Source organism: Lates calcarifer, linkage group LG24 (assembly GCF_001640805.2).
Source record: "Lates calcarifer isolate ASB-BC8 linkage group LG24, TLL_Latcal_v3, whole genome shotgun sequence".
Taxonomy (NCBI): domain Eukaryota; kingdom Metazoa; phylum Chordata; class Actinopteri; family Centropomidae; genus Lates; species Lates calcarifer.
In genome coordinates, this window is record NC_066856.1 from 14,938,030 (window position 1) to 14,954,917 (window position 16,888).

Sequence of the window (16,888 nt, forward strand, 5' to 3'; positions counted from 1 at the left end):
GTTCTGCAGCCGGGGAAGCAGAAGAAGAAGTTCTCTTCGTTTTTTAAGAGCCTGGTGATCGAGCTGGACAAAGACCTGTACGGTCCTGACAACCACCTGGTCGAGGTCAGTTCCAGCATAGCTGCTGCACCCTGTACACAGAGGAAGAGGCTCATTTTAAGAGCCACACACCCACCACCACCATCACCACCACCACCAAAATGTCTCACCACATGACTGCACACATGTTAGCTCGAGTCATGATTATTCTGTGTTTTTGGGGCATCTTTACATGCTGTGGCTCTTGTTTCTTTGAATCAAATTTTATACTTTTACTGTACCTGCAAATTTTTGCTCCAGCACAGTCGATTTGGCATGAAACAATGGGGGTATAACGCTGACATTCACCTTTAAAGTAACAGTCTAAAATATATCTTCTGAGTATCAAATACTTGACCTTGTAAACTTTAACTGATGACTATGTTTGTGGTTTGCATCTTCACAGCTATAGTTAGTGGTGTAAGAAGTTTTCAGATCCTTTGCTTAAGGAAGTACTAATACAACAGTGTAAAAATACTCAGACACAGGTAAAAAATATTAACTTCAAATTCCTACTTAGGTAAAAGTTTGTAAGTATAATCAACAGAATGTAATTAAGTATCATAAATACTCATTCTCTGTTTGACCTTTCAGCCTCAAACTGTTTTGAAAGGTGTCACAAACAGAAAAGGTTGAGAAACGTTACCTCTGAAATGTGGAGCAGAGATATAACATAGCTGAAAACGGACATATTTGACATTTTTCAAATGTAAATATCCATAAGAAGATGTATTTGTTGTCTTAAGTACCAAAAAATCATCTGACTATAGTTTAAATCTCCTCTGTCACTCTCCTCTCTGGAGCTCTAGCAAGAACAGGGTGTTTCATGTCTGTCTCTGAGCCTGTCTTCTGGTAACGGATTGTAGCCTGCAAATGGCAGTAGCCAACGCTGAGGAAAATGCTAAGCAGTCAGCGCTGAAATGAGCAGAACAGACGGTCAAATTTGAGCTAAAATGCTCTGGTACTTCAGGAAAAATAAATTTTAGTCACTGGACGCTAATATCACTCTCCTGGTGAAGTCTGTGCATTAATATATTGGCTTTCTGACATCTGCAAGAGTGACTGTCTGCTGTTGTGTTGGTAATTAAGTTAAACAACAACAACAAGTTACAGAGTTCCTAACGGCTCTTTTAGACTTGTTTTATAACAAAAAAGAAAATTAACTTTCTACAATCTGGGACCTTTAAAGCCTAACTGCTGCTGTTTGTATTATTTCACCATGTGTTGATAAATTAAGACACTATAGCTTCAGCATTAGTTTTTTATCTTTAGCCCTTTTGAACAAAATTTACATCTGAACAATTTACCTACTGGTCACATCGTAGGTCAGTGTTTCATTTGAAATCACATCCATTAGTAATAAAGAGCTTTTGTATGCTGCACAAATCAGTGAATCAGACTGTTCAGCCATGCAGTCAGGGTCAGTGACGACCTCTTCATAATGCAGAGGAGGAACTTTCACTTAAAATTGTTATTTTGTCATGTCTGGTTAAATCTTGAGCTGCAATCACCCCAACTAACCTGCTCCTTTTTGTCCCTGCTGGATTAAAAAAAAGAAGAAAGAAAATAGACTGAATTGCCCTCTCTCTTTTTTAATAAATAGATTTTCTGTAACAACAGAAATGAGAGCTTTTTTAATTTTCAGCATTGCAAGGATGTTTTAACATGCAGGTGTGAGAGCTGGAAAAAACAAGTGCTTCCTTATTAAAAACAACCATTAGCTGCCCTTCACTTTGTATCTTCACAAAATGCATTGACTTAAAGAAGCCCACTTTAGGAGTTTCTGAGTGAAAATTATGACTTCTCAAGGTTCCTCCTTTTAAGTGCATATTTGAGCAAGGCACTCAGGTGCTTCGCTTTGAATGATTTTCCATCAAAAGAATTTTTTTTTTGCCTTGAGGTACAATCAGTACTTAATCTGCTCTGACTCAGCTGAAGAGTTGAAGGAAAACATTGCTCTGTATTGCATGCCAAGTTACTGCAATCCACTGTGCTGAACATGGTGTTTAAAGTGCTTTTCAGTTTCTGAGCAGTTAAGAAAAAAGGAGATGTAAATAACTGAGGTTAGTTACATAGGAGGTCCAGGTCTACATAAACACAAAGACTGAACCACACAGACTCTTATGGCATTAGTTGTATTCGGCCTGGCTCGTATTTGGTTTATCTGTTTAGTTTGTTTCAAGTCTCCTCTGATTGTGTGATCCTGAGCGTGATAACATACAGCTGCACAGCCACATGGTTAACCTTTTGCTATCTTGGTTTCTCAGCACATTGTGCATGGCTAGTTTGCAGAAATCTGCCTCACACCAAACCACAGACTTAGCGCTGTTAGCCAAGATCAAGGCAAGTTAGACACAGGTGCATTCAAATGACTTATGCAGATTCTCCAGCTCTGTACAGTCAGAGTAACTTCCCTTAAAACCCCTGAAAATGTATTTCTTAATAGAAGAGATAATTCTAAATTAAAATGAAAAACCTCCTATGTTATTATTTAACACTTACAACAAGAGTAACAGTCATGTTAGCAGCTCTGTGAGGCTGTACCTAAGCCCAGTGGAGCCTTGAGCTTAATGCTAGTATTAGCATGCCAGCATGCTAACAATGAAACTGCTAACTTGCTGATGTTTAGCGGGTATAGTGTTTACCACAGTCACTATCTCAGTGTAGTGTGTTGGCATGGTAACAAGAGATAATAACACAAAGGTACAGCTGTGGCTCCTGGTAGTGTCATTCATTTTGCATAAACCAAAGTTGTGGACTTTGACCTCATGTTGGTGCTAGAGGAAAAGTCAAGATCATCACTGAAGTCAGCAGGATTCATCCCCTGGGAGACTATGAATGTCTGTACAAAATTTAGTGAAGATATTTACACACCAGGTAAAGTGATGGACCAACTGACTCAGCTAATGGCATCATGCTAGAATCACTAAAAATGTAATCTTCTTTGTCAGGACAATGTGGGTGTGGTTTGCTGTGCTGGCAACATGAGCAAACAACCACACAACTGCCATCATATTTAAATGTTGCTAAACTCTGATTGGTGCAGGGAATATGTGACACCATCTTTTAAAAACCAAGACCTGCCCACTTCAAACCAGAGAGAAGAGCAAGGACAAGAACACAAACACAAAAATGAAATATGAAATAACCAGAACTGTTCTAACTTTGGCAGACAACAGTGTGTTCTTGTTGGACCCCACCACTCGCAGTAAGAAGCCGATTGAGAAAACATGTTTCCAAGGCCTCTAAAGCAGGAATTAATTAAACAACTCTGATTAATAAAGTGTGAAACAAACAGATAATAAAGTGTGAAACAAATGAAATGACCATTCAGTCTGAACAATCCGGCTCCGTTTGAGGTGTGAAGTCAACATGTGGTGTTTTTTGTTTTGCCTCTTCAGTGGCACCGCACGCCCACCACCCAGGAGACGGACGGCTTCCAGGTGAAGAGGCCGGGAGACGTGAGCGTGCGCTGCACCCTGCTGCTGATGCTGGACTACCAGGTGAGGGCGCCACGCAGTCTCACAACAACCGTCCAGAAATAGACTTTCCTCTGTTACAACTGTGTGACTAATCCATGCTGTTGTAGTGACAACCTGCAGGCCTCATGTCACTGATAACCACCGCTCCACAGAAACACTACACTGCATTTAAGACTCCCATTTCAAACCTGACATCCATTTCCACGCCAGGGGAAAATGCGATAAGGATGTCAGATGTGATGGAGCTGATGTAAAGGCTCCGAGGTGGGTGGTTGCAGAAAGTGTTGTAATGCAATTATATCATCTCCACAGCCTCCCCAGTTTAAGCTGGACCCTCGCCTGGCTCGCCTGCTTGGCATTCACACTCAGACTCGCTCCTGCATCATCCAGGCCCTCTGGCAGTACGTCAAGACCAACAAGCTGCAGGACTCCCATGACAAGGAGTACATCAACTGTGACAAGTACTTCCAACAGGTATGGGTCTCTCAGGGCGCTACAAATCACACTGCAACTTTGCATAAATATTAGTATCAGTGTTGCTGGAATATGATTTTACTTAGAAAACATGAACAAAATGAAAAATATCTGACCACAGCAGCTTACAAATGACATATGATACACGCTCTATAAACAAACCAGCTCTCTACAGTCCTGGTTGCATGCAAACTAATGTGCTCTAGCTTCCAGTTTTTTTAAAAAGTATTTCACTGATTTTCTCAGTTTTTATTTTCTTATGTTTCTACAGATCTTTGATTGCCCACGGCTGAAGTTCTCTGAGATCCCTCAGCGTCTCACCAACCTCCTCCTGCCCCCTGACCCCATCGTCATCAACCATGTTATCAGGTAGATTCCTGTTTTCCTCTTATAGACCTCATCTAATCAGGAAAGACTCATTAAGGTTACAAATCTCCTTTTCAAGAGTGGCTGTGCAAAGTCAGTAATGACAATGAGTTACATACGACAGATGACCCATGTATGAAGACATATTTATGAAGAAGAGTTTTTGCTGTATGCTTTGCACGTGTATTGGATATGACGTTCCCCTCTCCTTTGCCAAAAAAAAGTGTTCTCTTTTATGTATATTTTTTAAATTAACTCAATTCCTAAACATAAAATTAGATGTTTTAAGACCAAAATAAACCATTATAAAATTAAATATTGCACGACAAATCAGGCCACATAAACAGTCTGTGGCAGCAAATGTCTGTACCATCAAAACCTAATTAATGTTTTTGCAATAGAAACTTACTAATATTCAGGGTGGTTGTTATTCACTACAGAATTACTCTACACTGCAAGGAAAGAAAAAAAAAACATGTAATTAGGGAACAAAAGGTTTGAGGGCTTCATGAATCAGTAATCCACAGACATCAGGAGGTGCTTTCAAGGATTTATTGAAAGGTTTCTTTTCACGTTCTGCCATGATTTTCTTTAACACATCTCATCTGCCACTTCTGCATAAATGAATATTTTATGGTTCATCCCTATGCTTTGATCTATTTATCTAATTTTCTTTACATTCTTTTTCATCCCCCCCGCCAGTGTGGACCCCAATGACCAGAAGAAGACGGCCTGCTATGACATCGACGTGGAGGTGGAAGACCCCCTGAAGAGCCAGATGAGCAGCTTCCTCCTCTCCACCGCCAACCAGCAGGAAATCGCCTCACTCGACAACAAGGTGAGATCACCAGCGTCGCAAAATACACACTCCGAATTGATTTTATTGTACTTTGATGCTGTATATCACACTGAGGTGATAAGTAAGCTGCCTCGCGGGAGCAGCCATTTTTATTGCATATATTTTTAATAGGAGTTGTTGTTTTATTGCAGCAGTTCGCTTGCAATGGATTTCACACCCTGTTATTTTAAACGTGGGAGCTATTAACGTTTGACCAAGATACATTTTAACTCTTCAGCTGACATTTTTGTCAACAGCAGTTTGCTCTGGGTGAGCAGGAAGGAAGTGTGAGACAAAGAAGTAGTTCAGAAATACATTCTCTCAAGATGCAATTTTACCTGTTTAAGTGTGACATATTCACAAATACTTGATGATGTATGATTGATGCGTTTTTGTTTTTTTTATGACTAGATATGGAGTATATTTTCCTCCTCAGTCACACAGATGTATTGTATGAAAAAAAAGCTTGTGCAGTTGCAAATGCATGTTTCAGAATTGCCTGCATTGAAAGGTCACGATACTCTATATTTACCAGGTTTGTCACCTTTTTCTCTATTGCTCCTGCTAATGTTTACATTCATAAATCCATCATTACTTGTATCATTTTGTATTGCTGTTTGCTTTAGTATCTATGTTTGCTGTTTCTAAATATGCAGTGTATAAAGGTTTTAGTTCTGAGAATCAGTTCTACTACATTTGGCACAAATATTACACACACACACACATATATATATATATACATAAATTACATTAGTTGCAATTCTACCGTTTGTTTTTTGTTACAGCTATATGAATAAAGGAGGCACTGAGATATGTGGGGGGTTTTTTGTTGATGTACAGTGTGTTACTGTTCCTCTTTCAGATCCATGAGACCATCGAGTCCATCAACCAGCTGAAGATCCAGAGGGACTTTATGCTCAGTTTCTCCAGAGATCCCAAGGGCTACATCCAGGACTGGCTCAAATCCCAGAGCCGAGACCTAAAGGTTTGATACCACTGTTTACACTTACACACACTGCCATTCCTCTCATAAGTTAAAGTCCCACTTCAACAAGACATTGCTGCCATTATTTGAAATATATTATAGATTCATACCAATGAATGTAAACCAATGAAACTGATGATGGGAGGGTTTATATTCAGTCAACATACCCCATGTTTATCACCTATGATATTAGATATGATATTAATGCTTGTACCTTCTCTCTGGTTGTAGTTAATGACAGATGTGGTGGGTAACCCTGAGGAGGAGAGGAGGGCGGCGTTTTACCACGAGCCTTGGTCCCAGGAGGCCGTCAGCCGCTATTTCTACTGCAAGGTGATGAAACTGCACCTCGCCGTCTCTTGTGCTCTTTCTAAAACATCTGCCTCTGGATGCTCGTGTGACACGTTCATGTTTTTCTTTCCCCTTTTTCTGTCTCTGACAGATCCAGCAGAGGAGACAGGAGCTGGAACAGGCCTTAGCTGTCCGCAACACCTAAACCAAGGCCCTCCTGAGTCTCTGCAACTGATTTCAGAGCTCTGTGTGTGTGTGTGTGTGTGTCTATGTGTGTGTTTGGGTGTGTGTGTGAGGCCATCGCTGTCGTCTGCTGAGACCTAATACCTCTAAAAGTGTCGGTAACTTTAAAAAACAGCCTTTGTCTTAGCGATCACAGTGAAATTTCTGAAGTTTGAAATTAGAGAGAGGATTTTTTCACAAGACCGCAGCGATGTCCACGTATGGAAGCCAGATCTCGATGCACATAACGCGTCCACTGCATATTTGTTCCGTTTTGTGCAGGACCGTGTGGACACACGGCCGTCCCTCAGAGGTCGACCCCCTTGGACCACAAACATCCTCAGACTCACTGCCCGATAAACAAAACCTCACCTCTTCATCATTACTCTCCACTTTGTAAATAATGTCACTAGCAACCCCCCCACACACACACACCTCGAGACAAACTCTAAGCTGGCTCACGCCACTTCCGGAAAGTCATCTCACAGTCTGCCACCGTGTCTGACAGAAATGTACATGACGTAACCCCATGTCAGTCAGTCCTCACAGCGCTCTTCATAGTTTATCTTTTCCAACTCTTTATAAAACCGTCTTTCTTTTTTGGGGGGAGGGGGGTTGGCTGTATGTGTGACTGTGTGTGTGTTTTCATTTGTTCTCATTAGGAGAGTGTTTTTGAAAGACTGATTAATTACACCAGCAAAGTCGAGATTACAGTGTGGCACATTGGGCAGTTGCAGGGAATCGATGTTATCTATAAATCTGAGGTGTGGATTTCACTCATTTCCAGGTTTGAGTGAATCAATTGGACGACTGCCAATGTGTCTCACTTCGCCAGTAAACTGATTTGTTTTCTTTTTACAGTAATTCCTACAACAGTATTAGCTAAGTTAACAGAAGTAAAGTATTATCACATTAACAGCTCCATGTCTGTTCATAGCAAGAGTAGTGTTTTAATGAAGGAGAAAACAAGTGTTGATCATCATAATAATAGCTTTTCTTCCCCTAATCATAGCAAAATGACAAATATGCCTATACATGTTGAGACCTGTTGACTGATTTGTTTTCGTCAGAGTCGCTCACTGCCTCTTCCTTGTGTAGTGTTTAGCCAGTAAATGTTTTGAAGGTGTTACCAAAGGTTGCAACAAGAAGAAGAGAACATGATCACTGAAACAGAAATGAGCAAAAATCCTGATCTGGGTTTAATAGAAATTGCAGAAAAAAATCCTTTTCGATGGGATGGGTTTAACAAATCCAAACAATTTGGGTCATTTCAGAGAGAATTTAATCCCAAATGCTTTCCTCTGTAGCTAATTGGGCCTCAAGTTCTCTTAAATAAACTCTAAGACTATTATTGCAATAAACACTTAAGCCCAGGTTTGGAGAGCTTTGTCCATTTCTACACTTTTTATGTTACATGAAGAAGAAAAATGAAGTTTTTTTCTTTTCTAGAGATGTGAATGTAAATATGTTTTTCCCCTTTAAGAGGGCCAACTGTACAGTATACGACAGACTATTTGTGTGTGTTTGTTTTTGGGGGTGGGGGGGTGGGGGAGGTTGGGGGTGGGTGAGTTACATGGTGCAGTATGGGAGCTCCATGCGTTTTGAATTAGTAGAGCAGGAATGTTAGTGTTCCTCTGTGTCCTATCTCGGGTTGGGGTGGTTTATTTTAGGTCCATCTCGTATCTATCGTGGGAGCTAGAAGCTGCAACAAAGAGAGACCTCCTTCACTTTCAATCTCAGTAGCTGTAACACATGATATAATCTGCACCGATCTCATTTTACTCTTTTTTTTTAATGACACTTGACTTGTATGTATATGTTGTACTGTCAGATGGAGGATTTTTTTTTCTCAGCAGTCAGTTTCTAGCTGGAACCTTCTCTGGGTTTCTTTGCACTGTGCTGTAACTTTTTTGTCGGGACTCTCTTCGTCATGGGTGAGACCCTCTTTTATTATCCCAGCTTACACAAAAAGTGATCGGATGATTTCACGATGACCTATGCATGCTCCAAGGACGTTAATTAATACATCTGATGAGACGGTATGTGTAAATAGAAAAAGCTGGCATAGCAGTCTGTGAAGAGCAACAGACTCGTCACATTTGTTGAAATGCCTTCTGGAAACTTTTTTGCCAAAAACTATATGCCCTACCAGCAACTAACTGTAGGTGTGGTTTTTCTGATCTGTGTTTTTGTTACTAGGACTAAGTTATATTAACTGCACTCATTAGAGGAGAAACAGTAGTCATTGGTAGTATCTTAGTCCTGTGTCTGACCCAGAGTGATTTTTCTTTGTATGGCCAGGGCATTCACTTTGTCGTCACTGAATCACTAGCACCCTCTTGTGGAGGAAACACGAAGCCGCAGCTCCTCCTCAGCTGTGAGCAGCACAGTACCAGAGTATCTGACAAAATGTTAACAGACTACTGCGTCTCCTGTTACTAAACCCTGGCATACTGTTGACATGTCTGTCTCACTCCCTGCATGTGTTTCTGAAGAGCGGGAACTGCTCTTTCTCTCTGTTTACACTGTCGTCAGAGGGTCACCGACAGGAAGATTATAGTATACATAATACTGTATATCTGTAAAGAGCAAAACTTGTTTGGTGATTACATTCTACAAAAACAGAAAAAAAGGGAAAACAGCTGTGACATTGCAAGACAGCCTGGATGTAAATAAAGAAGCGCTTGCCAAAGTTTGTAAATGCCATGATATCTGAAGTGTCTTTTTGTCACTTTTTATGAGTGATTTTTATGTGCAGACACCTTCCTGTGCACAACAACAGATTACAGAAACTTCACTCAGACCTCAGGTGTCCTCTAAAGGAACATAATGTGATTAATTTCTTGTGCTTTGCTGCAAAAATTTGCATATTAATGTCCTGTAGTGAACTGACCTTCTCAAAGCCACATACAGTAACAGAAAAGTGCTTCTTATTTAGTCAACTCAGCCAAGTGTTAAGATGTTAGAATAGTAAGAAATAGTCCTTTAAGGTCACTGCCACTTTTATTTTGAAGTGATGATTCTGCATACTGTGGAAATATTTTCAAGGAATCAGTGATAATATACGTACAATCTAGAGTTTATGCACAGTATAGGTTACAGTATATAAGCTGCGTTTTGAAAAGGCCATCTCAAAGTGACCTGACACATAACTAAAAAAGGAGCCATATTCTCATAGGAGAAGTGTTTTTACTGCATACCTAGTATGAGTTCATAAATAATGCTGTGTGTTTTGCTGCAGTTAACACAAATTTATATTTGATGAGTCATTTTCCAGGGAAAATCTTTTAAGAGTTTAGCTTTTAAGCTTTTTCTCTCATGTTTTCAAAGTTTAACCTTTGTCCCCTGAGATGTTCTCCTATTTATCAAGTGTAGCTGCACAAATGAAGCATGTTTTAAGGTTAAGCGTACCACTTCAGAACAGCTTTTCTTATTCTTTCCCTTTAGTGTATACAGTTTGTAGTAAAGGAAAAACATAAAAATCATAAAGCTAATGGAGAAGTCTTTCCCTATTCAGTTCTTGTCTCAATCTTATCATTTTGGCTTTGCTTGGACCTCTACAGTGTATCTGGAGGTTGATGTTAAACAGCTAAATTTGACTTTTATTTAGTCATAGTACTGTTAAAGATTTTGGTTAAGACTGAGTTCATGTTTACCCTGTCATTAAAACAACATATCTTCGACCTGTCCGCGATGACAGGGAGTCCAACCCACCTCCATAATTACAAGGATAAACCTGATTTTAAAAAACAGGTAATGTGCCTTGTACTCAAATGCCCCTCCTGATAAACACATCTTCACCATCCCAACCACAGCAGGCATTCAAAATGAAGGTTTTACTCATTTCCAGCTTTAAAGTTGCACTATCCAATTATGCAGATAACTGCACACTCTAGCTACATTACGCTTCTTTAAAAGAGCACTCTCACACTCTGAGTGTTGGGTTTTGCACTCAGCTCATCGGGTGGGTTAGATTTTCTGCATGAGCGAGGCGTTAGTCGGAGGTAGCAGACAGGCGTTTTATTGTTCACTGACCTCACTGTGAGGAAACAGGTGGAGGCCTTTCCACTGTGAGTTTGCAGCAGTGCTGTAAATGCTGACTGCAGAAAGAGCCTCTTTCACTGCTGCTGCTGCTCCTCCGCTGTTCTCCACGGCCGACAAGCCTCACATGGAGAAGTTAGGGGGGCGGCGGTGGGGGTCTCACCCCTTCAGAGAGGTGGAGGAGGAGGGAGGGAGGGAGGAGAGGGCAGTGTGAAGCGAGCCCATTCAGCCTGTTCAACCATCTCGCTGTGAAGGTTAACCACCCACACCACGGCAGGCCTTGGCTAGGTAGACATGACCCTCCCTCTGGGCACTGGGTTCATTTCTCTCCCCAAAGACATATGTGTACAGAATACTCGCCAAAAAGCCCAGGGAGGCCCAGGCAGGGGTGGAGGATTACTGACTTAATGTGAAGAGTCGAGGCGGGGCGGGCTGCTTTTCAGAACAAACTGTTCACTGCCTTCGGGCTCTGCAGCGAAGCTTTCAGGCAAACTGGAAAGACTACGACATGTATCACTCTGAATATGAGTGCTCCATCACTAGAGACTGCAGGATTTTTATGCCATATTGCCTTTTTTTTTCAGCTCTGCCAAGCAGATAACATACACCTCCAGGAGTAACCACTCAAGCATGCTGCAAACAGAACCTATTAACAGTTTTCTTTTTGTCTAATGAGACATTCTTTTCACACGCTCTCAGCTTCACGAATGAAGAAACAACTCACAGCAGAAATATCACTCTTTAATACCTCTTTAAAAAAAGGACATATCTTAAAAGAAAAGGCAGCCAACAGCTTCAGCTTGCTCCAGTATTATTTTAAATATCTCCACATAGGAAGACTTATGGCTCAAGTTTTTTCTCAATTAATTATTAATAATAAAGGCTGTTGTTCTTTTATTATTTCGAGACAGATATTCATATATTTAATGGAGTATAAATATTCTTCCTCAGCCCCTATGAGAATACGTCAACAGCAGGAATACAAGTAACAGCTCCTTTGTATTCTGTGAATGTCTGTAGTCCACGTTCAGGGGGTTAAGAAGACTTGTGACTCATAATTCGTCTAGACGTGACAGATTCAAAGATAAAGACTCAAAAGTCAGAAGTAGTTGTAGGTACTGAGCAGATTTTCAGCTGGAGGATACAAGACGTTGCTGTTTTTTTAAGCAGATCCTCACCTCTTTCTGCCAGATACAAGGGTGTCAGTGTATGATGACAGAAGTACCATGTAACAATTCACATTATTCTGCATGAGAATCCTTTAGTCCAGGCAGTATGTGTGTGTGAGGTTTCAATGCTCTCAGAGTGCCAAAGATCCAGATTGGCTCTAGGTGCTGTTGGCTTGCTCTTGCTCAAAGAGAGCCATGGCTAGATGCGAGCGGGACCCAAGACCCTCCAGGTTGCTGAGCACGCAGCGGTGGTAGATATCCTCGCTGAACCTCGGGTTGCACGCTCGCCGCACATATTTCTGGATAAGCGCCGGCTCCACAGCTCTGAACACGTGCAAGCCTGAGTAGCGGACAAATATGTCGTACACGTCCATGCTCTCCAGCAGCTCCTCGTTGTCCAAGATGTCAGCAGCCATCTTGGTCCGAGCGGTCATGTAGTCTGCGTTGTAAAAGCAGGCCTCGTCGAAGACGTGGCGGTCAAAGTGGCCGTCTCGCAGGGACTCGGAGGAGAAAGAGGAGGAGGCGGCAGAGGGCTGCTGGTCGCGGTAGACAACGGCGGGGCTGTACTCTTGGAAGTGGATGGGGAAGAAGACTTGCCAGTTGCTGATAGCGTTCATTCGGCAGCGGTTCAGGAAGTCGGCGTTGACTTCTGTCCACACGCTGGACAGGAAAAACAGCGTGTCCACCGGATGCTTCTTAGAGATGATGTCCATCAGCTTGACCTGTGAGGGCACCTCCGTCTTCACGCTGATCCAGGGAATCTTCACGTCTCCGTAGCGTTTCTCCACCTCCCCGATCATGGCCTTGATGCCAGCGAACACGTCAGTCTGGCTGACCCGCTGTGCGTCAAATGGATCATATATGAACAAGAAAGTGAGTAAAACATTATCATGGGTGTCAAGAGTGTTCATCACATACATGTCGAGGAAGTTGCTGACATAGTCCTGATCCTGGGCAGTGACAGGTAGGATGACCTGCACCCGTGTCGCCTCTGTCACATAAGGCATGGGGATAATCTCGACGGCGCTGAGAGGTCGCAACAGGTTGACCCGTTTTACAATGACTTGACTGTGGCCTTTCTGGGTGTAGGCCTCCAGTGCGAGGTCCAGCATGTACTCCATACCACGCGTGGGATCAAAGCGCCGGTAGCCGTTGAGCAGACGGCGTTTACGGAAGCGCAGCTGGGGCTGGTAACGCTCGTTCAGGCGCTCCACCGCAATCTCCAGGACTGCGTTTACGTCAGCTCGGTCCGCCCCTCTCATCTCACACTTCGGGGAGCTGTCAACACACGAGTAAATATGCTCTTCTGTGAAGTACTCCCAGTTTATAACCTCAAAACGGGTTCTTGGTTTGAAGGGGGGGTTGATGCCTATTGGCCATGTGACTCCAGCTTTTCCTTCTGGTGTCAGGTCACTCAGGTTGCTGATCTGCATCTGAGGAGCACACATAAAAATCTGTCAAAGCTAGATCCATTTAAATGAAACACGTCAATACTTTGTAAACATTTGCCTTCATGACATATTTGACTGCTCTGTGGTGTAAGAGATTAATTAAAGTCAAGTCAAAACAGCCTTAATTAATGACCGTTAGCAGCTTCTTTAATTACACAACAAGGTTTCTCAGGGAGATTATGATTCATAATAAGAAGACACTGGAATGTAACATTTCATGTCCCAGCAAAACACCCTAACCCTTTTCTTGGCTTTGTAACATATATAGATCTTCAAAATGTGGGTGTGGTGCAGAGCAGAGCAAACAACACTCTTTGACACAGACCTCATCAGTTTAGCAGCTCACTGGATACACTCCCATCAGATAAAAGTTGTTTATAGATGTGAAAAAGCACTGTTACAAACCTGGAGCTGTTGGATCTGGAGGTAAGTCCATTCCAGCTCGATCTGGCTGAAGCGTTTGTGGAGGCGGTACATGAGATTAGGCTCTGATACAGGATGGACTGTGAAGGCGTTTTTAAACTGGGTGCTGTCTTCACGCTCCGGATCCGCGTTTTTCCCGAGTTCAAAGTAGCGATAGGTCATCTCCTGTCAGCAGCACCGTCATTGAGAAAGAAAAGAAGCATCAGAATGGGTATTCTGCCTATAAAACAGTGTCAGAAGCACATAAAATAAAACTCCACTTCTTTTTGATCATTTCTATGCACATTTCTGTATGTTTTTTTGTACCTGGTGCACTTCCACACAGCTGAGACCCAGGTAATCAATAATGCAGCGGCCCAGCCACTCATCAGGTCTCACACTGAGGATATCATTACGACAAGTGTCAAGATGTGGCTGCAGACGGGCCAGCAGACTGCGAGACAGCAAATAGCCGTAACCCCCGTGGCAGTAGCGTGCCTTCTCCTCCCCGCCGATGAACTCCTCCGCCCTGCCCATGTACAGGTCCTGCCCCGCGCTGAGGTGGCCCACCAGCTCAGACAGACGATCTGCCTGCATGTAGGTGTCGTCTTGGGCTAAGAGGAACCAGTCGTAGTCCGAGCCGTAGTGCTGGTGGAGGTGGCGCACGGTCTCGTACATCAGCCACACAGGGCGATCGTCGCCGTGGGCTACCACAGTCATGCCGTGGGGCACCTTGGGGCTGCGCAGGCCCGTGAAGAAAAAGGTGCGGTGGAAGTGGTGGGCGATGGTGCGGTTCACCGCCACGGCCAGAGTGTTCAGGGTGGCCCGAGAGGTCAGCACCCCCACCAGCAGTCGCTCCCTGATGCCCAGCTCAGTGTGGATGTATCGAGTTCTGGAGAGGTGGAGATGAGAAAATCAAAAACACACTCAAACTCATTTACATGAGGTTTTACATTGTCATCATTAAAAGCTAAACCTTCTGGGCTATTTCCAGTCAATAACCAGCTGAAGAATTTTAATGTAGGCAGAAGAAAGATGATAAAATCTTTTGCTTTTATGGATGAATAAATCCCCACTTTCACATCTGAGCTGCTGTACATTAAACAGATTTAACTGATGTAACCTCCAACACACAGGGAGGCTATACTGTGTATCCCAGTCTGGGCATTTAGATTATTGCAGAAGAGAGTTAATATAAGCCCATTAAAGGAAGAATAAACAAATAAAAATCTCCTGTAATAAAATCATTTATTACTTCTACACTCACCTGAGGACCTTCTTGTGTGGCTTGTTTGGGTCTTTGTGATAGGGAACTATATGCGGAGTGAAGTCTTCATCTCCATCCCTAGAGACTCTCTGGTTATCTCCCCTACCCAGGAAAAGTCTCCCATTGCCCAGTTCGTCCCTACAGGAGTCATCGGTGTCCCCCTGCGTCCAGGACACCATCAAAAGACTCAGACTGCATCCCAGAGACAGCCCGAGGATAAGGGGCAAAGCAGGCCTGAACAGGGCCAAAAACGAGGAGAGACGCATATCTGGCAGTTATGAGCTACACTTAATGAGGCTGGTCTGGAAAAAATTACTAGCTACAGTGTACAGGGCATTTGAAGTTGTGCCAGGTTTCCTGCCCTATCTTAACACGGTTTGGTCAAAAATGAGCCTGTGTTAGGAGAAACTGACATATTATCGCTGACAAAAAAAATCTTGAATGTAACATACTGTCTTTTTCCTCAGTCTCATCCGGTGAGACATTCGTAATAAAGTTTCTATCCAGTAAAGAGTGTATTTGAATGTTACTCCCTACAGCACTCAAGTAAAAACCAGTTTCATTTTTAGCCTCATATTTGAAGATGCTAAATTGTAAACGCGACGCTACGTTACTACAAACTAGTTGAAAGAATAATTAATTGCAAATAGCTGGACACCATTAATGTTTAATGCGGCTTTATCTAACAAATCAAGCTGGTTAAGTTAGTGACCGTCATTTAAACTGTGTAACCTTACTCTGGGCGTACATTGCCTTTTGAGGTAACGTTATCTTAATTAGCTACACAAATTTTTGACAACCGTTAACGCTAATAGCTACTTCTAAAGTAAGCTAACTAATGTAGCTACAGACGGCGATGTGTCACCAGGTAAGGGCTGACCGTTTGAGTTTACGTTTATCTAATTAATCGATAATTAAAAAAAAAAAATCGAAAGTGAGACAGACCCAGAAGTTTTTCTGATCGCCTCATCTGAAATTGTAACCCCAACAGTGCAACAGCAACGTTGTGTGTCGGAGAAACAAAACATCAAAGAACAAGCTAGCATGCTAGCATCGCGTTCCGTTGTTTTAGTGCAGATATGTCGCTTCTCGATCCATCTCCACGAACACCGACTTCAAGGCATAGATCCCACTTTTCGTCGTCGATGCAGGTAAAAGCCGTCAAGCGGAGCCGTACATACGTCCTCCATTTTCTTCAGTTTCTTTTACTTCCTCAAAATGTTTAGTGCCACATGCACAGAGTAGAAATAACGTCGCTCTCACGTCGGTTTCCCCCTCATCATTACTGACTGAGCCTGTGCTGCTGCAGCATCACCTCTGACTGACTCATGGGACTTGAGCCTGTGCGATAATAATCCATTACAAACACTCAGGGCCATAACTGGAAAATATCATATTTCTGCAAACGTGTATGATGATTATGTATGAGTAGGCGTCTGTCAACATATGGATTTTTAATATCATGGATGGATTAACCTCTTAAGGGGCCACGGGGCAGAGATTTATTTTTGGGTCTCACTGACCACCACTACACATGGTAGTTTCATTATTTCTCCAGAACCCAGAAACTAACCAGTACAGTACTCAATTAGTTGATTAACAGGTTTAGTTTTTAGTGCTTTTCTCAGCTTTATTTGACAGTAAATTCAACATCGTTTACTGTTGGTCAGACAAAAAAAGCCATTTGAATGAGTTAACTGGGGCCTTGGTGAATCTCAGTGAGCAAGTTTCATTATTTTCTGGCATTTTGCACCCTAAACAATCCATCAACTATTACAGAAAATGATGGCCAGACTTATTTATAATTAAAATAATTGTTAGT

The 16,888-nt window shown here is 42.4% G+C and overlaps 2 protein-coding genes across 10 annotated transcripts in view; one reads left to right on the forward strand and one right to left on the reverse strand.

The window, feature by feature from the left end:
- smarcd3b (SWI/SNF related, matrix associated, actin dependent regulator of chromatin, subfamily d, member 3b) overlaps positions 1 to 9,442 on the forward strand; it is a 37,417-nt gene extending 27,975 nt beyond the window's left edge. For all 9 annotated transcript variants that reach the window (XM_018693694.2, XM_018693695.2, XM_018693691.2 and 6 more), the window contains 8 exons: positions 10 to 105; positions 3,480 to 3,581; positions 3,873 to 4,034; positions 4,306 to 4,403; positions 5,103 to 5,238; positions 6,101 to 6,223; positions 6,455 to 6,556; positions 6,666 to 9,442. In XM_018693694.2, the coding sequence (XP_018549210.1) occupies positions 10 to 105; positions 3,480 to 3,581; positions 3,873 to 4,034; positions 4,306 to 4,403; positions 5,103 to 5,238; positions 6,101 to 6,223; positions 6,455 to 6,556; positions 6,666 to 6,719 (873 nt within the window). In that variant the 3' untranslated portion in view covers positions 6,720 to 9,442. The remainder of the gene's footprint in view (positions 1 to 9; positions 106 to 3,479; positions 3,582 to 3,872; positions 4,035 to 4,305; positions 4,404 to 5,102; positions 5,239 to 6,100; positions 6,224 to 6,454; positions 6,557 to 6,665) is intronic.
- A 2,055-nt stretch (positions 9,443 to 11,497) lies between these two features.
- On the reverse strand, positions 11,498 to 16,379 carry chpf2 (chondroitin polymerizing factor 2). The gene is made up of 4 exons (XM_018693682.2): positions 15,067 to 16,379; positions 14,127 to 14,691; positions 13,803 to 13,985; positions 11,498 to 13,379 (listed from the first exon to the last, which is right to left on the reverse strand). The coding sequence occupies exons 1-4, from the start codon at positions 15,330 to 15,332 to the stop codon at positions 12,105 to 12,107; spliced, it is 2,289 nt and encodes a 762-aa protein (XP_018549198.1). The 5' UTR covers positions 15,333 to 16,379; the 3' UTR covers positions 11,498 to 12,104.
- Positions 16,380 to 16,888: the final 509 nt, after the last annotated feature.

Coding starts and splice junctions, on each gene's coding strand:
- chpf2 (XM_018693682.2), bottom strand. CDS start 15,332: ATGCGTCTCTCCTCGTTTTTGGCCCTGTTCAGGCCTGCTTTGCCCCTT. Junction 14,692..15,066: donor CCACACAAGAAGGTCCTCAG/GTGAGTGTAGAA, acceptor CCACCTCTCCAG/AACTCGATACATCCACACTG. Junction 13,986..14,126: donor GCTGTGTGGAAGTGCACCAG/GTACAAAAAAAC, acceptor TGCTGCTGACAG/GAGATGACCTATCGCTACTT.